This window comes from Coregonus lavaretus (genome assembly GCF_964263955.1).
Source record: "Coregonus lavaretus genome assembly, chromosome: 4".
Taxonomy (NCBI): domain Eukaryota; kingdom Metazoa; phylum Chordata; class Actinopteri; order Salmoniformes; family Salmonidae; genus Coregonus; species Coregonus lavaretus.
Genome location: NC_139991.1, coordinates 17,585,836 through 17,612,088, shown reverse-complemented (window position 1 = coordinate 17,612,088; position 26,253 = coordinate 17,585,836). Strand labels below are relative to the sequence as shown.

The 26,253-nt window shown below is 42.0% G+C and overlaps 2 protein-coding genes across 2 annotated transcripts; one reads left to right on the top strand and one right to left on the bottom strand.

Moving 5' to 3' along the window:
• The first annotated feature begins 770 nt into the window (after positions 1–770).
• On the top strand, positions 771–23,560 carry LOC311128144 (low choriolytic enzyme-like). Its single transcript, XM_084160125.1, has 9 exons — positions 771–781; positions 889–983; positions 17,778–17,852; positions 17,937–18,083; positions 18,188–18,305; positions 19,022–19,200; positions 22,784–22,865; positions 23,052–23,176; positions 23,388–23,560. Coding segments are annotated over exons 2-9 (810 nt in total). The 5' UTR covers positions 771–781; positions 889–901; the 3' UTR covers positions 23,390–23,560.
• Positions 23,561–23,613: 53 nt separating this feature from the next.
• LOC311128143 (FAS-associated death domain protein-like) lies at positions 23,614–25,458 on the bottom strand. The gene is made up of 2 exons (XM_084160124.1): positions 25,142–25,458; positions 23,614–24,675 (listed from the first exon to the last, which is right to left on the bottom strand). The coding sequence occupies exons 1-2, from the start codon at positions 25,434–25,436 to the stop codon at positions 24,386–24,388; spliced, it is 585 nt and encodes a 194-aa protein (XP_084016250.1). The 5' UTR covers positions 25,437–25,458; the 3' UTR covers positions 23,614–24,385.
• Positions 25,459–26,253: the final 795 nt, after the last annotated feature.

Here is a 26,253-nt window from a genome sequence, read left to right as displayed (position 1 = left end):
GATAATTGGGTTGGTTGCCCCACTATGACCTTGCTGGAAACATTTAACGTTTTAGTCATTTAGCAGACGCTCTTATCCAGAGCAAAACCTTTATAATCTTATCCAGTGTGTTCTTGCACACATTCAAACGACTAAATCAGTTCACCGTAGAGAAAAATAAAGTTAACAACAATAAGGATATAGCAAGCTACTTCTAGCCCCATCCATAGGCCTACAGTATAAGACCTATTATGAATTAGACAACATTTGATTACTCTATGTGCACAAGAGTAATGTGATATCTACAGTATATTGAATGAGAGAACACACTGACATCAGAAGATTTCATAGTGTGTTATTTGAGGGGTCTTTTGGAGATTGCCAACATGTGTATTTAACAATAAGTTGATTTCTGTTCAATGAGAAAATGATGAAAAAGATCAATCAACAATGTTTTTATACACCTCAAAGTATAACTACTATTTCTGAACATGGGAAAAGCAATGAATGAAATTAGAAAAGGAGAATGGCACACAGAGAAGGGAACACCTGCTTTGAAATCCTCAAGGTCGAACATAAGAACACAAAAAGTGTACATGCACACCTCACACATGTCATGTTTCACACCCGTTTCAAGGATTTCCTGCAGAATTCCCACCTAATGTCCTGAACTGTCAGCATATTTTTGTGCTCATATTTCCTTATTTGGGGATCCGTTATATCTACGTGTATGCCTGAGGCCAAAATATAAAAAACGACCCTAACTACTGCCATTTCACCCATTCCTTCTCGGAGCTCTGAGGTAATAGCACTGTGCTCAATATTCATACTGTATGTGTGTGAGCTTCAATGACTAACACTATGGCTGGTTTTAATGATTTTCCCTATGTGGTTGTATTTATCCTACAGTCCTTTTGCTGCCATGTTTGTGTTCAAGTTCACTGTGGGTCTCCTGGCCCTGATGCTGGTGTCCTCTGCCTGGGCTGAGGAACTGACTGAGGTGAGTGACACAGGATACGGAGCTACCATGCCATAACATTGACTGTATTTGAAATACGTACAGAATTTCAATTACCTTTGAGTATTTTGTAATTTATATTCCATTTGCCTGAACTACAATCCAAAGTCTTTTATAACAAAATACTTTCGAGAGCTGTAATTTGTATTTTGAAAATACAAAATAGTTTTCTATAAATTTATTTTTATTTTTATAGTGGTTCACAATTTTGTGGCCTCCTTTCAGAAGTCTGATCCCCACAAACCGGGAACATTCACAGAACATTAGCTAAGATTCCCATTAAGTTCTATTTAGGGTTTTATCTACACTGTAAAACCTTTCCCTGTAAATGTACAGCATTATACTGCCACCACAGTTGCCAGCTTAATACTGTAATTTTGCTTTACAGCAATATTTTTTACGGTACTATTTTCCTTACTGTAAAGACATTTTACAGCATCCTTGCTGTACATTTACAGGGATGCTGTAATGTTTTACAGTAAGGAAAATAGTACTGTAAAGCATTCCTGCGACACCTGGTGTTGTAGGTGTCCTGGAGGGCAGGCTGTGTGCGCCCAATGGTGCGTTCGGCTGTGTGTATCACGGCTGTGTGTATCACCCTCTGAAGCGCCTTGTTTGGGGTAAGAGGCGGTGAAACAGACAACAGGACAGTTTGGGCTGGACAGCATCCAGGAGAGAGAAGTCAGCGCAGCATCAGGTGTTCCTCATGGGGCTCAGTAACAAACCTCCTCAATTCTGATTTGTCAGCTCTTCTCTCCCCTAGGACAAGCATAGAAAGAAATAGGGAAAAAAGTATTTGATCCCCTGCTGATTTTGTACGCTTGCCCACTGACAAAGACATGATCAGTCTATAATTTTAATGGTAGGTTTATTTGAACAGTGAGAGACAGAATAACAACAAGAAAATCCAGAAAAACGCATGTCAAAAATTTTATTAATTGATTTGCATTTTAATGAGGGAAATAAGTATTTGACCCCTCTGCAAAACATGACTTAGTACTTGGTGGCAAAACCCTTGTTGGCAATCACAGAGGTCAGATGTTTCTTGTAGTTGGCCACAAGGTTTGCACACATCTCAGGAGGGATTAAGGTTTCGAGGCTGATGTTTGGCAACTCAAACCTTCAGCTCCCTCCACAGATTTTCTATGGGATTAAGGTCTGGAGACTGGCTAGGCCACTCCAGGACCTTAATGTGCTTCTTCTTGAGCCACTCCTTTGTTGCCTTGGCCGTGTGTTTTGGGTCATTGTCATGCTGGAATACCCATCCACGTCCCATTTCCAATGCCCTGGCTGAAGGAAGGAGGTTCTCATCCAAGATTTGGGGCCCCGTGTAGCTCAGTTGGTAGAGCATTGCGTTTGCAACGCCAAGGTTGTGGGTTCGTTTCCCACGGGGGACCAGTATGAAAATGTATGCACTCACTAACTGTAAGTCGCTCTGCATAAGAGCGTCTGCTAAATGACTAAAATGTAAATTTGACGGTACATGTCCATTGTCCCTTTGATGCTGTGAAGTTGTCCTGTTCCCTTAGCAGAAAAACACCCCCAAAGCATAATGTTTCCACCTCCATGTTTGACGGTGGGGATGGTGTTCTTGGGGTCATAGGCAACATTCCTCCTCCTCCAAACACGTTGAGTTGATGCCAAAGAGCTCGATTTTGGTCTCATCTGACCACAACACTTTTACCCAGTTCTCCTATGAATCATTCAGATGTTCATTGGCAAACTTGACAGGCCTGTATATGTGCTTTCTTGAGCAGGGGGACCTTACGGGCGCTGCAGGATTTCAGTCCTTCACGGCGTAGTGTGTTACCAATTGTTTTCTTGGTGACTATGGTCCCAGCTGCCTTGAGATCATTGACAAGATCCGCCCGTGTAGTTCTGGGCTGATTCCTCACCGTTCTCATGATCATTGCAACTCCACGAGGTGAGATCTTTCATGGAGCCCCAGGCCGAGGGAGATTGACAGTTATTTTGTGTTTCTTCCATTTGCGAATAATCGCACCAACTTCTGCTTGGCGATGGTCTTGTAGCCCATTCCAGCCTTGTGTAGGTCTACAGTCTTGTCCCTGACATCCTTGGAGAGCTCTTTGGTCTTGGCCATGGTGGAGAGTTTGGAATCGGATTGATTGATTGCTTCTGTGGACAGGTGTCTTTTATACAGGTAACAAACTGAGATTAGGAGCACTCCCTTTAAGAGTGTGCTCCTAATCTCAGCTCGTTACCTGTATAAAAGACACCTGGGAGCCAGAAATCTTTCTGATTGAGAGGGGGTCAAATACTTATTTCCCTCATTAAAATGCAAATACATTTCTAACATTTTTGACATACGTTTTTCTGGAATTTTTTTTTGTTATTCTGTCTCTCACTGTTCAAATAAACCTACCATTAAAATTATAGACTGATCATTTATTTGTCAGTGGGCAAACGTACAACATCAGGAGGGGATCAAATACTTTTTTCCCTCACTGTAGATATTCCTCTTGTCCAGATGGGATAGGGCAGTGTGCAGTGTGATGGCAATTGCATCGTCTGTGGATCTATTGGGGCGGTAAGCAAATTGAAGTGGGTCTAGGGTGACAGGTAAAGTAGAGGTGATATGATCCTTGACTAGTCTCTCAAAGCACTTCATGATGACAGAGGTGAGTGCTACAGGGCGATAGTCATTTATAATATAAAAAATAATATGCCATTTAGCAGACGCTTTTATCCAAAGCGACTTACAGTCATGCGTGCATACATTTTTGTGTATGGGTGGTCCCGGGGATCGAACCCACTACCTTGGCGTTACAAGCGCCGTGCTCTACCAGCTGAGCTACAGAGGACCACAGTTACCTTTGCTTTCTTGGGTACAGGAACAATGGTGGCCCTCTTGAAGCATGTGGGAACAGCAGACTGGGAAGGGGAGAGATTGAATATGTCCATGAACACACCAGCCAGCTGGTCTGCGCTTGCTCTGAGGACGCAGCTAGGGATGCCGTCTGGGCCGTTAGCCTTGCGGGGGTTAACATGCTTAAATGTCTTAATCACATCGGCCATGGAGAAGGAGAGGCCACAGTCCTTGGTAGAGGGCCTCGTCAGTGGCACTGGGTTATCCTCAAAGCGGGCGAAGAAGGTGTTTAGCTTGTCTGGAAGCGAGACTTCGGTGTCGGCGATGTGGCTGGTTTTCTTTTTGTAGTCCGTGATTGTCTGTAGACCCAGCCACATACGTCTTGTGTCTGAGCCGTTGAATTGCGACTCCACTTTGTCTCTATACTGATGTTTTGCCAGTTTAATTTCCTTGCGGAGTGAGTAGCTACACTGTTTGTATTCTGCCATATTCCCAGTCACCTTGCCATGGTTGAATGCGGTGGTTCGCGCTTTCAGATTTGCGCGAATGCTGCCGTCTATCCACGGTTTCTGGTTAGGGTAGGTTTTAATAGTCACAGTAGGCACAACATCACCTATACACTTCCTGATAAACTCAGTCACTGTTTCAGTCTATATGTCTAAATTATTTTCGGAAGCTACCCGGAACATATCCCAGTCCGCGTGATCAAAACAATCTTGAAGTGTGGATTCCGATTGGTCAGACCAGCGTTGAATAGTCCTTAGCATAGGTACTTCCTGTTTGAGTTTCTGCCTATAGGAAGGGAGAAGCAAAATGGAGTCGTGGTCAGATTTGCCGAAAGGAGGGCGGGGGAGGGCCTTATAACCATCCCGGAAGTTTGAATAGCAATGGTCGAGGATTTTTGCAGCGCGAGTACAACAGTCGATATGTTGATAGAACTTCGGCAGCCTAGTCCTCAAATTTGCTTTGTTAAAATCCCCGGCTACAATAAATGCAGCCTCAGGATATGTGGTTTCCAGTTTGCATAAGGTCCAGTGAAGTTCTTTGAGGGCCGTCGTGGTATCGGCTTGAGGTGGGATATACACGGCCGTGACTATAACCAAAGAAAATGATCTTGGGAGATAATACGGTCAACATTTGCTTGTGAGATATTCTAGGTCGGGTGAACAGAAGGACTCGAGTTCCTCTATGTTACTACAATTACACCACGAGTCGTTAATCATGAAACACACACCTCCGCCCTTCTGCTTCCCGGAGAGATATTTATTCCTGTCTGCGCGATGAACTGAGAACCCAACTGGCTGGACCGATTCCGACAGAATATCCCAAGAGAGTCATGTTTCCGTGAAACAGAGTATGTTACAGGCCTTGATGTCTCTCTGGAAAGAAATCCTTGACCGTAGTTCGTCGACTTTGTTAACCAAAGATTGAACATTAGTGAGTAGAATACTTGGAAGCGGTGGGTGGTGTACGCGCCTCCTAAGTCGGACCAGCAGGCCGCTCCGAGTGCCTCTCCTCTGCCGGCAATGTTTTGTGTCAGCCGCTGGAGTCAGTTCAGTTGCCCTGGGGAGAGCAAACAAAGGATCTGCTTCGGGAAAGCCGTATTCCTGGTCGTAATGCTGGTGAGTTACCGCCGCTCTGATATCCAATAGTTTTTCCTGGCTGTATGTAATGATGCAAAACACTTTCTGAGCTAATAATGTAAAAAATAATACATAAAAAAACTAAATACTGCTAAGAGCTAGTCGCGAGGCCGCCATCTTCATCGGCGCCAGGATGTCCAGTCCATTGGATAATTTGTCAAGTTTCACTTATTTTTTAGGTAGTCTGTGTTCCAAAAATATATTACCATTTTATAAATGGTAAAATTGTGTGATATGATTGCATTTTAGAACCCCGATCCCCCCGCCCCCCAAGATGAATTGTTTTGACCACTAACATTTTAGACAAATTAATTTGCATGGCCCGGTGCCCTGGGTGTGCAGGGTTTGCTCATTTTCAACCATTCCATTGATCCTAAGATAAATCTCCACCTAACCTGGGCATCGGGCCATTCAAAATGAACCCGCCCATTGCTTCAATACACGCTGCAAAACATTCAATAGGCTATTCACATTACCAGAGCTTATATTCTTTCTAGTTATATGGTGGATTCGTGGCTGCAATTTAGATATTGCATTGATATACAGTGAGGGAAAAAAGTATTTGATCCCCTGTGGATTTTGTACATTTGCCCACTGACAAAGAAATAATCAGTCTATAATTTTAATGGTAGGTTTATTTGAACAGTGAGAGACAGAATAACAACAAAAAAATCCAGAAAAACACGTCAAAAATGTTATAAATAGATTTGCATTTTAATGAGGGAAATAAGTATTTGACCCCTACTCAATCAGAAAGATTTCTGGCTCCCAGGTGTCTTTTATACAGGTAACGAGCTGAGATTAGGAGCACACTCTTAAAGGGAGTGCTCCTAATCTCAGTTTGTTACCTGTATAAAAGACACCTGTCCACAGAAGCAATCAATCAATCAGATTCCAAACTCTCCACCATGGCCAAGACCAAAGAGCTCTCCAAGGATGTCAGGGACAAGATTGTAGACCTACACAAGGCTGGAATGGGCTACAAAACCATCGCCAAGCAGCTTGGTGAGAAGGTGACAACAGTTGGTGCGATTATTCGCAAATGGAAGAAACACAAAAGCACTGTCAATCTCCCTCGGCCTGGGGCTCCATGCAAGATCTCACCTCGTGGAGTTGCAATGATCATGAGAACGGTGAGGAATCAGCCCAGAACTACACAGGAGGATCTTGTCAATGATCTCAAGGCAGCTGGGACCATAGTCACCAAGAAAACTATTGGTAACACACTACGCCGTGAAGGACTGAAAAGGTCCCCCTGCTCAAGAGAGCACATATACAGGCCCGTCTGAAGTTTGCCAATGAACATCTGAATGATTCATAGGAGAACTGGGTAAAAGTGTTGTTGTCAGATGAGACCAAAATCGAGCTCTTTGGCATCAACTCAACTTGCCGTGTTTGGAGGAGGAGGAATGCTGCCTATGACCCCAAGAACACCATCCCCACTGTCAAACATGGAGGTGGAAACATTATGCTTTGGGGGTGTTTTTCTGCTAAGGGGACAGGACAACTTCACCGCATCAAAGGGACGATGGACAGGGCCATGTACCGTCAAATCTTGGTTGAGAACCTCCTTCCCTCAGCCAGGGCATTGAAAATGGGTCGTGGATGGGTATTCCAGCATGACAATGACCCAAAACACATGGCCAAGGCAACAAAGGAGTGGCTCAAGAAGAAGCACATTAAAGTCCTGGAGTGGCCTAGCCAGTCTCCAGACCTTAATCCCATAGAAAATCTGTGGAGGGAGCTGAAGGTTTGAGTTGCCAAACGTCAGCCTCGAAACCTTAATGACTTGGAGAAGATCTACAAAGAGGAGTGGAACTGTGAGAGCCAGAAATCTTGCTTGTTTGTCAGTGACCAAATACTTATTTTCCACCATAATTTGCAAATAAATTCATTAAAAATCCTACAATGTGATTTTCTGGATTTTTTTTCTCAATTTGTCTGTCATAGTTGACGTGTACCTATGATGAAAATTACAGGCCTCTCTCATCTTTTTAAGTGGGAGAACCTGCACAATTGGTGGCTGACTAAATACTTTTTTTCCCCACTGTACCTAGCTAGCTTACTGAAATGATAACAGAGAGAACAAAGAATATATAGCTTTTTGATAATGTCCGTGTGCATGTCCAAATATTAATGACATCTGGAATCCGACACGGTTTTACTGGAATTATCAAAACGCAAGAGTTAGAGAAACGTCAACCCTCAACATGTCAACAGCTCATACAGGCACAGCTTAGATGAGACTCATCTCTTGACAGGTAGGCTGGTAGTCTTTATCTGAAATAATTATTTTCACCTGACTAACAATACAGCCTGTCTTAACTAAAATGGTGCTCACATAACTTTCAATAGCTGGCTAAGGTTAGCATGCTACCAAGTTACACTGACAGCTGTCAGTCAGTACCCTATTTGTTGTTATTTCTCTGCTACACATGAAAATCACCACAAGGTTCCCACTCCCAATACCTGAATATGTATTAGCAGCCTCCGTCAATCTTCGAGGTGGAACCTAAACAAGAATTTCCTCTCTAGGACAGGAATGACTCCAAATAGGTGTGGCAACCTTCTAACTCAGAAATGGTGTCCTGTGTCCTGATTGACCATATTAGACTGAAAATACCCTGCACTACTACAGCTATCTCCTGGTGGCACAAAGGGTTAATGATCTGGCTGCAAAGCTCAATGTTGCAGGTTCAAACCCACATAAGGCTAAGAAGGAAACATGGTGTTCTTAATTGACCATAAATGCTATTCAAATGTCCTATGAATGAAACGTAAATACCATGTGTCTCTATATCACCTAAGACACAGTCCTCAAATGTGAATAGCCATTCAATCTGGAGAGAAACATAATGGGGATGTTTTGCAATCTGCTTTAAGGAACTACAAATTTGCATGCTGAGAATGTTGTGGTAAAACTTAAATGTTACATTTTCTAAATGTTCTTGAAATGTCTGAGGACCTCCAAGAGAAGGTAAAATATACAGTGCATTCGGAAAGTATTCAGACCCCTTCACTTTTTCAACATTTTGTTACGTTAAAGCCTTCTTCTAAAATTGATTAAATAAATGTTAATCCTCATAAAAAACAGGTTTAAAATTGTTTTTTTTTTGTGCAAATGTATTACAAATTAAAAACCGAAATACCTTATATACATAAGTATTCAAACCCTTTACTCAGTACTTTGTTGAAGCACCTTTGACAACGATTACAGCCTTGAGTGTTCTTGGGTATGACCTGTATTTGGGGAGTTTCTCCCATTCTTCTCTGCAGATCCTCTCAAGCTCTGTCATGTTGGATGGGGTGTGTCGCTGCACAGCTATTTTCAGGTCTCTCCAGAGATATTTGATCGGGTTCATGTCCGGGCTCTGGCTGGGCCACTCAAGGACATTCAGAGACATGTCCCGAAGCCCATCCCGTGTTGTCTTGGCTGTGTGCTTAGGGTCGTTGTCCTGTTGGAAGGTGAACCTTCGCCCCAGTCTGAGATCCTTATCGCTCTGGAGCAGGTTTTCATCAAGGATCTCTCTGTACTTTGCTCCAGTCATCTTTCCCTCGATCCTGACTAGTCTTCCGGTGTCTGCCGCTGAAAAACATCCCCACAGTATGATGCTGCCACTAACGGGTTGTCATGTGCCTTTTACTGAGGAGTGGCTTCCGTTTGGCACTTTACCATAAAGGCCTGATTGGTGGAATGCTGCAGAGATGGTTGTAATTCTGGAAAGGTCTCCCATCTCCACAGAGGAACTCTGGAGCTCTGTCAGAGTGACCATCAGGTTCTTCAATGCTGCAGTAATGTTTTGGTACCCTTCCCCAGATCTGTGTCTCAACACAATCCTGTCTGTCTCGGAGCTCTATGGACAATTTATTTGGCATGGCTTGGTTTTTGCTCTGATATGCACTGTCAACTTTGGGACCTTATTTAGACAGGTGTGTGCCTTTCCAAATCATGTCCAATCAATTTAATTTACCACAGGTGGACTCCAATCAAGTTGTAGAAACCTCTCAAGGATGATCAATGGAAACACCTGAGCTCAATTTGGAGTCTCATAGCAGAGGGTCTGAATACTTATGTACATAAGGTATTTCTGTTTAAATTTTTATACATTTGCAAAAATTTCTAAAAACCTGTTTTCACTTTGACATTAGGGGGTATTGTGTGTAGATTGATGAGGAAAACATGTAATTTAATCCATTTTAGAATAAGGTAGTAACATAACAAAGGGGTCTGAATTATTTCCGAAATGCACTGTTTATCAACATCAATGGAATATTATGTTAACCTCTTCACATGTGAGTTCCAAATATCTCTAACGGTCGCCCCAGCGTGAGTTTTTTTATGCACGTGATTTCAGAATGTACTCACTGTTCCAAAATGAGATTGTTACGCAACAAGACAGTTAACCCGCGCTGCCCTCAAACCAAGACATGCTGCCTGCTAATTATCTATGGGCTATGTTTCCACTTATCAATTTCAAATGATTTTCGAACAAGTTTTATTTTCTAACAACAGTTTGAATTGAGGTGTGTTCCACCTCCTCATTAATTCACATAGAAGTAGCCCATTTCACTGTTGTGGACAATTTATGTTTCAGGCTTTACTGAGCCAGACAAACTTCTCTCTTCGAGGAGAGGCCAAGCACTTCCCCAGTGTTTACGCAGATCAAGTATGCAGACATTTGCGCAGTCTTGCACAAACTATTTCCCCCTGGCATATTTTCTGGCTGGCGCTCGCATTGCCTTCATTGTTGTTTTCCTTACAAATAATAACTTTGGACATGTGAGCGTTCCTATCAAAGTTAGTGCCTTATTTTCTGTATATTGTGTTGTCATTTTTACTGTAGCAGTTTTATTCACATGTTTTCAAGTACTGGTGACAAATCATGCATTCCGATCATTGCATAGATTGTAATAGACACCTATGATGTGTGTAAAATACTTTTTTGAAGGTTGTACTGATTATGTTGAGCTAATGCTAAGCTATTTGCCAGCTATGTGTGGTGCCATGTTTGTCGACATTATACAATGCATTCTGTGTGTCTACTAAACGTCCGTCAGACCAAAGGTGCATACTGCAAACAGTGCAACTCATCTTGTCTCCTCTTCTTATCTTTGGTTGACGGAAAAAAAGAAACATGGTGGCGCACACAAACTACCTATTGTTGGATTACTTTTGATTTTTAGAAAGTGTTTTACTAAAAAATGACAATCAATGGTGAGCTCATCCGTGATGTGATGAATTGTAACTAGAAATTGCTATTAGCTAATTCATATTGTGGTTTCTGTCAGCCGAGAGTTAGCTAAATCTTTCCTCAGTTAGCACTAGGACTAATGTAGCCTACATTTTCCGGTTTGGATGATTGTGTTATGCTATCGCTACTTCTGTGAATGTCTGAACATTGCATCCAAAAATAAACTGGTCACATTCAGGACATAACTTTGTAAGGACTGTGTTTGTGCAAACATTTTCTGTGAAAAAACTGTGGCCAGCTCAAACACTGACTGTTGCATCAATTCTAACTGGACATTCTAAATAAGTATTCTAATCACACCGGCTTGAGCGTACGCTGCAGGGACCACTGTAGAATGATCACACCCGTTTGTTTGTATGTGTCAAAGGGTTTAAACTTAAAACAAATATGCTATGAACGTCATAAAAACAGATTTATTTGGAAAATTGTGGAACATTGTGGGAATGTCATTGACCACAGCTCAGCGTTCAACACCATATTGCCGTCCAAGCTCATCACTAAGCTAAGGACCCTGGGATTAAACACCTCCCTCTGCAACTGGACCCTGGACTTCCTGATGGGCTGCCCCCAGGCGGTGAGGCTAGGCAACAACACATCCGCCACGCTGACCCTCGAAACGGGGGCCCCTCCGGGGTGCGTGCTTAGTCCCCTCCTATACTCCCTGTTCACCCATGACTGCCGGGCCGCACACGACTCCAACACCATCATTAAGTTTGCAGACGATGTGACGGTGGTAGGCCTGATCACCGACGATGATGAGACGGCCTACAGAGAGGATGTCAGAGACCTGGCAGTGTGGTGCCAGGACAACAACCTCTTCCTCAACGTCAGCAATACAAGACAAAGGAGCTGATCGTGGACTTCAGGAAACGGAGGGCTGAGCATGCCCCCATCCAATCAACAGGGCTGTAGTGGAGCAGGTTGAGAGCTTCGTCAAGTTCCTCGGTGTCCACATCACTAATGAATTATCATGGTCCACACACACCAACACAGTCGTGAAGAGGGCACGACAACGCTTCTTCCCCCTCAGGAGGCTGAAAAGATTTGGCAAGGGCCCTCAGATCCTCAAAAAGTTATACAGCTGCACCATTGAGAGCAGCTCCCGAGTGGCTCAATCGCAGTGCTAACTGTGCCACTAGAGATCCTGGTTCGAATCCAGGCTCTGTCGTAGCCGGCCGCGACCGGGAGACCCATGGGGCGGCGCACAATTGGCCCAGCGTCGTCGGCACGGGAGGGAATGGCCGGCAGGGATGTAGCTCAGTTGGTAGAGCATGGCGTTTGCAACGCCACAGTATGAAAAAAATATACAAAATACAAAAAGAATGTATGCACTCACTAACTGTAAGTCGCTCTGGATAAGAGCGTCTGCTAAAATGACTAAAATGTAAAAAAAATATAAAATAATCTTGACTGGCTGCATCACTGCTTGGTATGGTAACTGCTTGGCAGCTGACCACAAGCGCTACAGAGGGTAGTGCGTACGGCCCAGTACATCACTGGGCCTGAGCTCTCTGCCATCCAGGAATTCTATACCAGGCGGTGTCAGAAGAAGGTCCTAAACATGGTTAAAGATGCCAAACTACTGCATGGCAAATGGTACCAATAAACCAAGTCTGGAACCAACAGCTTCTACTCCCAAGCCATAAGACTGCTGAATAGTTAGTCCGATAGCTATTATTTAACTATCTGCATTTACCCTTTTTGCACGAACTCTTTTGACATATTTTCACATACGCTGCTGTTGCTGTTTATTATCTATCCTATTGCCTAGTCACTTTATCCCTACCTACAGTGGGGGAAAAAAGTATTTAGTCAGCCACCAATTGTGCAAGTTCTCCCACTTAAAAAGATTGCCAACAAAGGGTATATAACAAAGTATTGAGAAACTTTTGTTATTGACCAAATACTTATTTTCCACCATAATTTGCAAATACATTCATTAAATTTCCTACAATGTGATTTTCTGGAAAAAAAAATCTCATTTTGTCTGTCATAGTTGACGTGTACCTATGATGAAAATTACAGGCCTCTCTCATCTTTTTAAGTGGGAGAACATGCACAATTGGTGGCTGACTAAATACTTTTTTTCCCCACTGTATATATGTACATGTACATATCTACAGTGGCTTGCGAAAGTATTCACCACCCTTGGCATTTTTCCTATTTTGTTGCCTTACAACCTGGAATTTAAATTGTTTACACAACATGCCTACCACTTTGAAGATGCAAAATATTTTTTATTGTGAAACAAACAAGAAATAAGACAAAAACTGAACTTGAGCGTGCATAACTATTCACCCAGTCTCTTGGGCTATGTCTCTATAAGCTTGGCACATCTAGCCACTTGGATTTTTGCCCATTCTTCAAGGCAAAACTGCTCCAGCTCCTTCAAGTTGGATGGGTTCTGCTGGTGTACAGCAATCTTTAAGTCATACCACAGATTCTCAATTGGATTGAGGTCTGGGCTTTGACTAGGCCATTCCAAGACATTTAAATGTTTCCCCTTAAACCACTCAAGTGTTGCTTCAAGAATTTCCCTGTATTTAGCACCATCCATCATTCCTTCAATTCTGACCAGTTTCCCAGTCCCTGCCGGTGTAAAACATCCCCACAGCATGATGCTGCACCACCATGCTTCACTGGGGGGGATGGTGTTCTCAGGGTGATGAGAGGTGTTGGGTTTGCGCCAAACATAGCGTTTTCCTTGATGGCCAAAAAGCTCAATTTCAGTCTCATCTGACCAGAGTACCTTCTTCCATATGCTTGGGTAGTCTCCCAAATGCCTTTTGGCGAACACCAAACGCTTATTTTTTTCTTTAAGCAATTGCTTTTTTTCTGGCCATTCTTCTGTAAAGCCCAGCTCTGTGGAGTGTATGGCTTAAAAAGTGGTCCTATGGACAGATACTCCAATCTCCGCTGTGGAGCTTTGCAGCTCCTTCAGGGTTATCTTTGGTCGCCTTGTTGCCTCTCTTATTAATTCCCTCCTTGCCTGGTCTGTGAGTTTTGGTCGGCGGCCCTCTCTTGGCAGGTTTGTTGTGGTGCCATATTCTTTCAATTTTTTAATAATGGATTTAATTATGCTCCGTGGGATGTTCAAGGTTTCGGATATTTATACACATTAATCATTGATTACTATCAATACACAAACAGAGAGTGAGTTAGCTGTGTTTGTAACAGAGTGTTTGTAACAGAGTGTTTTCCAGATAAGGGTGGAATAGATGGCTACCAGATTGAGCTACTCTTATTTGCTAATGTAAGCTAACTTACGTTAGCTAATGTTAGTCAAAGATAGAACGAACAAACAAACATGTTTACTCTGCTGAAGGTACCAGTCTAGCAGTGACTACCATGGCATAGGCGAAATTGATTGACTGTGAATCAAAAATATAGCTAGCTAGCTATATGAATTCAATACAGGACTGTAACGTTAGCTAGCTAATTTACTCAAATGTGCTGGTTGATAAAATACCTGTATGTTTGAAAAGGGTATTTTGTTTTAAATTATATTGTAAATTGGAATGAAAGAGTTATGTCTTTCATGGAGTTATCAGAATTGTATGGGAAGGTCTGCTCAATTACAACCAACTGATTACAGCATTACCCCAAAAATGGAAGAGGCAGGTGGCAACGGGAGGAGGTAGGGAACTGGACTGTCTGCCCAATATAAAGGATCAAAACTGGCAGAGGAATAAAAATAGCATGAAATAGGAAAGTATACCAGTTTCATTTGAGGACCAGGATGTTGACAGCTTTGCCATACAGATTGCAAAATAGTTGAGATTTCTGATATACCGATTCCATGGTACAGGGTGTATGAGTTGATATATAAAACAACGCAAGATTCAAGACTGCTTGAGTGGCAGCTCTCAGGGAACAGCAGGGGGGATCTTGGAGGGCTGGTGGCCTGACAGTTTGGGCCAGTGACTGATAGGTCGCTGGTTCGGGTCCCCGTTTTTGACCTTGTGGGAGATCTATTGACGTGCCCTTGAGCAGGGCGTTGACCCTGGTTGCTTCTGTGGGTCGCTCTGGATAGGAGTCTGTTAGATGACTGAATTACATTTACGTCATTTAGCAGACGCTCTTATAGTTAGTGAGTGCATACATTATTATAATACTTTTTGTAATTTATTTCATACTGGCCCCCCGTGGGAATCAAACCCACAACCCTGGCGTTGCAAACAGCCATTCCCTCCCATACCCTGGGCCAATTGTGCGCCGCCCCATGGGTCTCCCGGTCGCAGCCGGCTACGACAGAGCCTGGATTCGAACCAGGATCTCTAGTGGCACAGCTAGCACTGCGATGCAGTGCCTTAGACCACTGCGCCACTCGGGAGACGTGTGAATGTAATGTAAATGTTGAGCGGCTTCACTGCAAGTAGATTGTATGTTTTAATATTCAATAATACAAAATTAAATAGTAAATTAAATAAAAAAACATACCAACTTTCCCACAGTAAAGTTTTTGAAATGCCATTATGCAGAATTTTTATTGTAGGTATGGGCACTCTCGAATGTCTTAATTTTAGGTTACCCCAAATTTCTCTTCCTATTTCTATCATGTAAAATATTAGCCACTATCAATATTGACCGTCAGTAGGCCTAACCACACATATTCAACTGCCAATTTACTGTTAGTTCCCTTCAGGCATGATGTCTAATTAAATCGTTTTGGAGTGGAGTGCAGACCAAGCCGTAACAGTTTGAACCCTACGCATGGTGCAATACTTGGCCTTGTCATCACACAGTTCCATGGTTAGTGCAGGCAATAGATGAGGGTATATCCTACTAGTGTACACTATTCTCCCTATTATAATTCTATGTACACTAATCTTCTAACCAGGGGTTGGAACCGGTTCAGGGAACAGAACAGAAAACTGTAACAGAACGACATTTTCAGAGGAACAGAATCATAACCAGGAATGAAAGTGATCTATACTGTTACAGAACAGGACCGTTATTTTAAAAGCATGGGAACCGGTTAATAGCGTTATTTTATATTCCAGTCCCACAAAAAATGCAACAAAGCACCTATACAAAGCCCTCACTCAGACACTCATAAACTTATTCCAGTGTCTGCCTGCCAGCTGAAAATCTTTGCTATCCCTCCCCCTCCGAAGTATAGGCTACTGTAGCCTACTGACGTTACAAACGTGATTCAGATATTTGAGAGGTTTTTAATTAGAGAAGAATGGATTTACTTTTTCAATGCTAGTTAAGGAAACTATAGTTATCATGTTTCACATTGGATTTATTAACTACAAAAAAGTAAGACCTTTTTATTTTAATTCTGGTCCCGCTCTGCACACACAACCTTGTTAGCGCTGGTCCAACGTTAAGCCAACTCTCGGAAGTTCAAAGATATTCAAAGTTTCTTCATAGAAGCAGCTCCTCCGTAGGTATAATTATGTGGGCCAAATTCAGATAATGCTTGTCATAACAAGATGCCCAGCACTTCAAGCCAAGCCAAGCCTCCTCCTCCACCCTCTTGCTCTCTCCCCACCTGCAAAATTTCAGTTGCATCTCACGCCCTACACTTGTCTGTCCAATGCATGTAAACAACTATAGCTTGCACGCTACAGCAAGCTGCTCTAGCCACACTGATTGGTGAAGAAACAGAAAATAATTATATAAATCGTTCCATTTTTGGGGTTCAAACGGGTTCATAACTTTATTTTGCTGGTCAGAATGCGTAAAGTTTGAATATTCTTGCAACATCCTAGACAACTCCCATAACTTAATTAAATGTTCTAAGAACCTTTAAACCAGGTGTTTTGTCAACATTCTTACAACATTATAGGAATGTCCTGTGCAATCTAACTTAAACATTGTATGAATGTCATCACAACTGAGTATATTTTGTAATGTACCCACATTGTTCCCACAACCAAATTAAATGTTCAGGAAATCTTTAAAGAACTCAGAAAGGCTGTTCTGTCAACATGCTTGCAACATCAAAGGACTGTTTTGTGCACCCTGATATAAACATTATCTGAATGTCAGCACAACTGCACAGTTTTAGTGTTTTGGGAACCTATCTCTTGTCATATCCCCATAATGTTCCCACAACCTAAAGAAACATTTTGGGAACCTTTAAATAACAGACTAAATGTGTTCTGGGAACGTTCTTGCTACATCAAATTGATGTTTTTTTTAAATAAACATTGTAGAATTATCCACACAACTGGACAGTCTTTATTGGGAACATATATTTTGTGATGTTTCCACAATCTTCTCACCAGACTGTTCCCACAACCTAATAAAACATTCTGGGAAACTTTAAAGAACAGACAAAATGTGTTCTAGGAACGTTCACGCAACATCAGGTGAATGTTTTATACAAACATTCTATAATCATCAGCACAACTGGACAGTTTTTGTGTTATGAGAACATTTGCCGAGACCTAACAAATGTTCTGGGAACTTTCACAGAACCAGTTTTGGTTTGCTGGGATGGCACTATATTGTGTGATAAGAGAGTCTGTTAAATGGCCAACATTTTTATGTAAATGTAGAAATGAACACTTGCAAAGCATGCCTATTATTATTCTAATGAGCTTTGCCCTGAAACAAGGCCAATAAAGATTTTACATTTACATTTGGGTCATTTAGCAGACGCTCTTATGCAGAGCGACTTACAGGTAGTGCATTCAACTAAGATAGATAAAAAAACTCAATCACAGTCATAGCAAGTAAAGCATTTCTGTAACAATTACTGACAACGTTGTTAACAGGGCTACTTGCTAAAATACATGTATTTTAATTGAATGCAATACTTTGCAAACGTATGTTGTCATTTATTTTGATATGTTGGTCTTTAGGGTATTTTGTAATTTTTGGACAATAAATATATTAATGTAATGTGTTCATATACTTTACATTCATTTCATATGTATTCTACTTTGTCATTGTCTGTCTTATGTCACGTTGTCCCCCGAAGTCTAAAGGTGAGAAGAAAAAAACTATTTTGGCATTATCACACATTTCCCACCATATGAAAAATATGAACAATGTCATGTCATGATTTTGCAGATTTAATAGATCCAATGTTCTTCTTACAGAGAATGTTGCTGAGGAAGACACTTCTGCTGAGCTCTCTGTTGGTGAGCTGCTGGCCAGAGCCAACAGCGATCTCAGTAAGTTGGCACTATGTTCAATGCTCAAGGATTAAAGAGCATTTTATGACTAGAGTAACCTGTTCTACGTGTTCTATTCTCAAGCCCCCGAAGCTGATGAGCCTACTCTGATGGGAGACATTGCCATGCCCTCTGAGAAGAACGCTGACCCCTGCACCGGCCGCGGGTGTATGTGGCAAAAGTACAGTGATGGAAGAATCTGGGTGCCCTATGTCATTGCCAACCACTTCTGTAAGTGTTCACTTTCGTGTACATTTAATTTCATATGTTGAGATATTGTACAAGCGATACAATAATTTGACTATCTCTTGTTCTTAATTTGATCTCTACAACAGCATCTCGCGAAGTAGCCATCATTCAGCGTGGTCTTGACTCCTTTGCCGAAACTACCTGCATCCGCTTCTTCCAGCGCCAGAATGAGAGGGACTATCTCAGCATTGAGAATCGCAGCGGGTGAGCCTGAATATAAATAACATAATTAAACAATTAGAATATTACATCAACACATAGTTTATTGAATTTCCCATTGAGGATCATCCATACAATAATTGTTTTTGCAAACCTGCCCGCTTCCTTTATCCTTCATGATTTACCTTTATCTTTCATTAGCCTGAAGTTTTCTGAACCTTATGCTGCGTTCGTAACAAAGTGGGAAGTGGAGACGACAAAACATTATTTATAAACAGCCATCTATTAATATGGTTTTTGAACACTATAATTAGTTTACAAGCATGATAGCTGTACTTTTAGTTTATGGTTTACACAAGTTGTTGGCCATTAGCCAATCAGCGTTTCTCAACGAGTTCAAAGCCTGTAAATGCATCCAACTGGTATTCATGACTTCACAACTGGTAAATTACCACCTCCCACTTGGTTATGAACACAGCATTACTGAACTGACTACATACATCATTAGGATATTTTCTGCCATTGGATTTAATGTTCCGCCTTGATCCTCCGCTGCCCTATATCCTCAGCTCTAGTATTTCAATAACATCATTAAACAATTATGTCACATCAACACATAGTTAATTGAATTTCCCTTTGAGGATCATAATCCATTATCCTGAGGTTTCCTAAAACACTTACAATGAATTAGATGATTAGGGTAGGCCCTATTTCTGGCCTTGGATTGGTGCACCTTCACCCTCCTCTGCTCTTCTTCCCAGGTGCTACTCTTATGTTGGCCGTCAGGGTAATGCCCAGACTGTGTCTCTGGCCCGTCAGGGCTGCCTGTACCACAGCACCGTCCAGCATGAGCTCCTCCACGCCCTGGGCTTTAACCATGAGCAGACCCGCAGCGACCGTGACAACCACATCCGTGTCGCCTGGGAGAACATCATTGATGGTTTGATACCTTTATCCTGTTTCCCTTTCACTGACATGAATTTCTAATGATACGAAATGGAGTGCCTCTATCTCACTGATAATTCTAACAATAGACACTGGGTTTTTAAATGTGTGACTTCTTTGGGGTTGCATATAACTTGTCAGCACGCCTGCTTTTACTTTTTGTTTGTCCAGCTGTAACGTTAGTGTAATCTATAGACTCCACACTTGAGGCCTATAGATCAGTAGTTCCCAACCTTTTTTCTTTGGAGCCCCCCCTACTTGTATCTAAGAAAAGCTGAGCCCCCCCAAAAAAAATTATAATAAAGTGATTCATTCCAAATCTTTATTGGCAAAAATGTACATCAATTATAGTTTTTATTTCCTTTTCTCTTTGGTTTGCCCTGGTTATCTTTGTGTATAATCAACTGTAGGCCTATACACACACATTGTTACCAAAATAATAATAATGATTCATTATCAGTGTAATAAGTGATTAACAGCACCTATATAGCTCTGTCCTAGATCTTCCTCAGACCAATTAACTGAAACGGGGCAGTTTGTTGCATACACACATGCACATCATGTGAACACTGGTTTTGACACAGCTATAATGTATGTGTTATAAAAATAACAATAAGTAACAATAACAAACAGTACGTTACAATCAATAACTTGTTCCTTCCTTAAAAAACGAATGGCCACCTTGGGCCTGCATACCTCTGACCAGGGATGGGATGTCAGGTGTGATGCTAGTGACAGCCAGCCTAAAGTCCTGGTGGACATCGAGCCTGTTAAGGGCATTTGTTTTTATTGTTACAAGCGCGCTGAAGGCCGTCACAGACAGGTATGTAGTGCTGAATGGTAGAATAACCCTTGTAGCTGCGTGTTTGGCCAGTCTGGGTGCAACAGCGTGTCCTTTGACAATCCAAAACATTTTGTATCCGTTCTCGTGGAAATATTTATTTGACATAGAATCGGCTTGAAGGACAGCAAGCTCATCTTCACAGCCGAGGTATTCCACATCCTCGAGACTGCAAATATAAGGTTCCATCACCCACGATTCCTTTGATAAGTATTCGTCAACATCGGCAAAACGGGATTTAATTTCCTCCCGAAGCATGTTCATGTTCCTGGTAAACTCAGTGCGTAAAGACGCAGGCACAGTGCCACCAGACTGTTTCATCAGCAGTGGAGACTGTTGTAGCTCCCCTTTTGACATTTTTCCAACTCTGTACTCCAGTTTCCGCACAAAAGCTCGGGAGAGTCTTTGCACTGCATGACGTTTGATTCAGGACCCTGCATCCGCTTGTTTGTCTCATTGTAGAGAGTGAATGTATCCGCTAGGTATGCCTTTTTGATCTAAAACGCATCAGTCAGCTGTTCGCACAGTCGTCGATTGTGATCTTGCAAGAATTCCTTAATTTTTTCATGCAGTTCCATAAAACGCACAAGCACTTGTCCACGTGACAACCAGCGTACCTCTGTGTGTAACAGCAGTGTTTGATGCGCTTCATCCTCACACAGCTGGGCAAACAGTCTCTTGTTAGTAGGGCGAGCCTTAATAAAGTTGACAACTTTAACAACAGTTACCAGGGTGTTACTAAGGTCTTCCGAAAGTTTTTTACTGGCCAATGCTTGGCGATGTAGCATGCAGTGGAAAATTGCGCACCCCGTGGCTTTTTCCTTCAATCGGCTGTTAAATCCCTTGTTTTTGCCCATCAACGCTGCAGCCCCATCAGTGCAGCATGCAACAATATTCTCGTTGGTCAGATTGTTGGACGAGAGATATGAGTCCATAGCTATAAAAATATATTGGCCTGTTGTTGTTGTGGCTAGATTGGTAGACATAAGAATGTCTTGTTTCAAGTCATCACCATCAATATTTTGCACGGATTCGACTGACACTGTTGTTGTTTCATCCAACTGAAGGGAACATTCCTAAGCTTCTCGTGCAGCTGGTTTTAACAATCTCCAGCCATTTTATAAATTCTGTCTTTGACAGTGTTGTCAGAGAGTGGGACGGTTCTCACTGTATCCACCACCTGTGGGCCACACAGCCTCTCTACAATGTTCTTTTATTCATAAAATAGTGATGCTCTGACTGCAGGAAAAACAAGCTGCTAGCTGAAACGGATTGAGTGCGGGTCATTGATGTGCACAATTTTTTTCCGGGGAATTACCGCTTTTACGTTTCTCTGTCATTATTGTTATTTTTTAGATTGGCCTTGGCATTGCAAACATATGATTTTTAATAACATTTAAAAATGTATTAATTTTACAATTAAATTATAGTGGAAAATGTTATGCATGTTTGACCCCAAAGCAAATGAGATCACGCGCCCCCCCCTCCCCCCCGTGAACTCTGGCGCCCCCCTAAGGTGGGCGCGGACCCCAGGTTGGGAACCACTGCTGTTTTTGTATGGAGGTCAATGAGAGAGTGGCAAATTTGGTTAACTAAAAATGGATTGGCTTATTTGATCAAATATAAGTTTTGTAATGCTTAGGTTGTTACTAGTGTAATGATATAAGTAGGACACATGACATCCCGGCAACTTTGAGAAAAAACACTTTATATCAGAGTTGTCCCTGTTGTCACACTTGTATCTGCCGTCTCATTGGCTAGAATGGCAGCCTGGGTCTCATACACTAGACATAACATAGTAAATGTAAATCCGGGACACTCACATTAGTATGATATGTTATGTTTGGTATGGTTACATAAGACAGAAGGTTACTTAAGGCAAAAAGAAAGGAGGGTGTATAACGCGAATGTCTAGCAACCCAAAGGTTGCGTGTTTGAATCTCATCACGAACAACTTTAGCATTTTAGCTAATTAGCACATTTTCAACTACTTACTTATTTTTAGCTAATTTGCAACTACTTAGCATGTTAGCTAACCCTTCCCCTAACCTTAACCCTTTCAGCTAACCCTTTTCTTAACCTTAACCCTTTAATCTAACTCCTAAACTTAACCGTAACCCCTAGCCTAGCTAGAGTGGCCAATGGAGTAGCCTATCTGGTCAATATAATGGATAATCTGTGGGGAGGCGTGCCCTGCTGAAATCGAACCATAATCTGCATCTCTTTTCCATCTCTTTTCCATAAAATATATGTTTGAATTGTCAAACTAGTTTTCATTGGGAATGCAGATCTTGGGGTCTATTCAATCTGTATAGATGAAGCACTATAGATTGCATGATAGAAATGTCAAGGTCATTTCCGATTGAGCCGACATATGCAGCGTTTACCATGAATCCAGTCTCCGCTAACACAGGAATATTGCCTTTACATTTCAATTATGCTGTAATGCTGAACTTCCGCAATATGGACTGAATAAAGCCCAAAACGTTTGTACCAAAAGCAATCACATTTGCATGTTAAAACAAAGAATCCTACATTACTCCACATGCTTAACATACTTCACTTTTGATTTGCGCCCAATTCGCCGTTGGCCAGAGCGGAGGCAGCCCGTTTCCAAATGAATGCAATCACTTTGCACCCGGGCCATCTTAATCGAATCCCCTTACTGACCTTGCTCATGAAGTAGATTGAAACACAGCCTATCAACTCTGTGAACATTTTGTCTTATGTTTTCCAGAGTATAAGTACGCATTCGACAAGATCGCCACCCTGAACCAGGGAACTTCCTATGACTACAACTCTGTCATGCAGTACCACAGGTCAGCTATGATGTCTTTATAATCATTACAAATATTTCTGGAGTGGACCCTTATTGTATTGTAAGTGCTATTACTCCATCCATTCCTCAGTGAGCTTTCATTCAGGCCAAGCTATACTGTACCTTCATTAGTGACATTGTTGAGTTGACCTGAATATTGATGTATTGTGATTTGGTGTGGTTACAGGTACGCCTTCTCCAAGAACAACCGCCCCACCATGGTGCCTTTCCCAGACAGTAACGTGTCTTTCGGCGAAGCCACTCAGATGAGCAAGAACGACATCGACAGGCTGAACAGGCTGTATGGCTGCTGTGAGTACTGCCACACTGAACAATTTACAGTACTTGGGTTTGGATGATTCAATCTAGGCCAAGGCTGCTCTTCCCAAGAGCTAATATAGCTGTAATATATCTAGAGCTTAATAACTGTGAGAACTGTGACATTGAGGGTGGGAGAATATATCACAATGGACATAGCTTTATGTGTAGGATTAAATAATCACACATTTTCTCTCCCCAATAGAAACAGTTGGATACCTGTGGTCTCACTTTCTGATGGACTCAAGATCATTCCGCTGAAGGAGTAGAGTGACCTCTAGTGGTAGAACTATTAGAATGTAATTTGCCTCAAAACATCAAGGCTGCAACCTCTAATAATCACAATAAATATATGATCAACTGAAATCAAAAGCTTAATCTGTGTCCATACAACATGCTTTACCCAACATAAGTATTCTAATGCTTTGAACAAGTATTACAGCAATTTTAATTTAAAAAAAAAAGTTTTGTCATTTAGCAGACGCTCTTATCCAGAGCGATTTACAGTTAGTGAGTGCATATATTATTTTTATTTTTCATACTGGCCCCCCGTGGGAATCGAACCCACAACCCTGGCGTTGCAAACGCCATGCTCTACCAACTGAGCTACATCCCTGCCGGCCATTCCCTCCCCTACCCTGGATGACGCTGGGCCAATTGTGCACCGCCCCACAGGTCTCCCGGTCACGGCCAGCTACGACAGAGCCTCTATGGAACATCTTGACAGTAACCCCAAACAAACATTTGTGGGTTTTGTTGGATTTGGAATGGCATGACTACAATCATAAACAAATCCTTTTTGTGTTTACTTCAACATTAAATCATTAGAAATGTATTTTTACCAGCTTGAGGGAAACAGACTTATTTTGAACAAAGTTTAACTAATCTCAACAGTGGATACATCAATATCAAATTTGAATGCACATTATCTATACAATTTTATAATATCCATAGTTCAATAAAGTTTCTCCCAAATTCCTTTACAGTACGTAGTAGGAATGTATGTACCCAGAGTGCACTGGGCTACTCTCCATAAAATTATACTGGTCCATGAGTATACTGGTATACCAATATTGCCAACAAAGTGTGGTGATTTACTGAATCTTATAAAAGCACCAAACTCATTGTGAAAGCAATGAATAAATAATCCATTGAGTAAACAACAAAATAACAAAGGCCTAAGAAAAGATGATCGTCACACTTTCACTGTCCACCATTGGCTTTAAGTTTTTCAAGTTCTGTCTGTATCAGATCAGCAGTGTAGTTCTGATCACAGGAACGAAGGGCCTTTATCAAAGTGTCTGTTTTGGCCTCAGCTTTGTGCATTTTCCGCCATTCCTTCAAAAGCTCCACCACTTGCTCCTCCAGGTCATTAGGGTGCTTCTGTGAGATATGGTCCAGTTTGGCCTCTGGCAAGCCAAGTTTACGGCCATATGCTCGCCACTTCCTTCCAAGGTTGTCAATGATCACTTTCGTTGCAATGTCAAGTTTTGCTGGGAAAAGAGAAGATGGAATGTAAATAAGTCCCCTACAAAAGTCATATTTCCAACACACTGCACTATATACAGTAGGCTATACATTCTCTGAGGCATACAGTTGGATTTCATGTTTTATATTTTCCCTCAGAGGAAATATTATATTTACATTGGCAAATATTTACTGTATGGGAGATCATGTCAGAAAGATAGCAATCATGTCAGAAAGATAGTGACAATGTAGCCTAATATCTTTCATAGCAGTTGTGACAGGGTTCCCCAAATAACATGAAGCGATGATCTCTGATACATTCTTACATACATTCAACAAAACATAGGGCACTTCCCTCTGTAGAATGACTAAGCAACACCTCCCCTTTAACTGTTGAAACAGGCGTCACAGCCCCCCCCAAAATGGCCTATACTATGGTATGTCAACATTTTGCCATCAATATTCAGGAGTGGGGATAACCACTTAATTTACCTTGCTCATCGTTAGGAAGATAATTCGGTGACCCAGCATACTGACTTTCACAGTTGGTAATTTTGTCCGCAAGATCTATGCGACCAATGTCTGTCAAAAGCGAAACTAGAAATACTGTGTTCTCAGGTCCAAGTTTATTTCTTTCCATTAGGACCATGAAAAGTTGAAAGCCACTGGTAATCTTCTCGAGACGATTTTTTCCTATTTCTTTGAGACAAAGGAACTTCATTTTCTCCAATTGATCAACAACAAGTTCACCTGAAATCTTCAGCAAAACGCTGTTAAACGCGCTCATCTTGGCTGTAGTGTACCAAGGAACTACCAACACATACGCGACAGCTCTTCTTCTTTGGGATTTGGTTGGCGGATCGCATCCAACTTTTAAGGTGCATATACCGCCACCTACTGTACTGGAGTATGAGGCCAGGCACGGCCAAACTACATTAAATTATCTTCGTTAGTCCTATTCCTCTAAGAAAGTGAAATAGATCCCTAGACACCACTTCCCTCCTCTTTCCTCCCCCCACTACACCACCCAAACCCCATCCTGCTTCTCTAACCCTTTAACACAATCTCTCCCTATCTACTTCATACAATTCACAAAATAATCAACACATGCTCCACCGTTTCCTCCACTAAACACTCATCACACAGACCTGTTTCATGTCTCCAGATCATCCACAATGTGGCATTCAAACCTGTATGCCCAAACCATAGTCTACTCCACACAACTTCCTCTCTCCTACATCCCATACTCCCCACCTCTTCCTTTACTGACCGATGCATGCAATAAAATTGCCTCCCCTTAGTAATGGCATCCCACTATCTTTGCCAAGGATCGAGCCCTTTTACCCGGATCAAGGACTTGACTTCCCTTGACTTCCCTGCGGCCCAGCGGGACTATCTCTCTCTTCACAGCACTCTTAGCCACCACATCGGCCTTCTCATTACCCTCGACACCCACATGGGTGGGAACCCAACAAAAGATGACCACTACTCCCATCCTCTCCAATCCCATTAACAGCACCATCATCTCCCCTATTCGACTTGCCCGTCTTCACACTACTCAACACTGCAGTCGAATCAGAGCAGATTACCACTGCGAGGTTTCA

Bases quoted from the DNA above. Each gene is read 5' to 3' on its own strand.
- LOC311128144 (XM_084160125.1), top strand. From the start codon at position 902: ATGTTTGTGTTCAAGTTCACTGTGGGTCTCCTGGCCCTGATGCTGGTG. The intron at 984-17,777 runs GTGACACAGGAT...TTCTTCTTACAG, and splicing joins TGAGGAACTGACTGAGGTGA to AGAATGTTGCTGAGGAAGAC. The intron at 18,306-19,021 runs GTGAGCCTGAAT...TCTTCTTCCCAG, and splicing joins AGCATTGAGAATCGCAGCGG to GTGCTACTCTTATGTTGGCC.
- LOC311128143 (XM_084160124.1), bottom strand. From the start codon at position 25,436: ATGAGCGCGTTTAACAGCGTTTTGCTGAAGATTTCAGGTGAACTTGTT. The intron at 24,676-25,141 runs GTAAATTAAGTG...CTCTTTTCCCAG, and splicing joins TCTTCCTAACGATGAGCAAG to CAAAACTTGACATTGCAACG.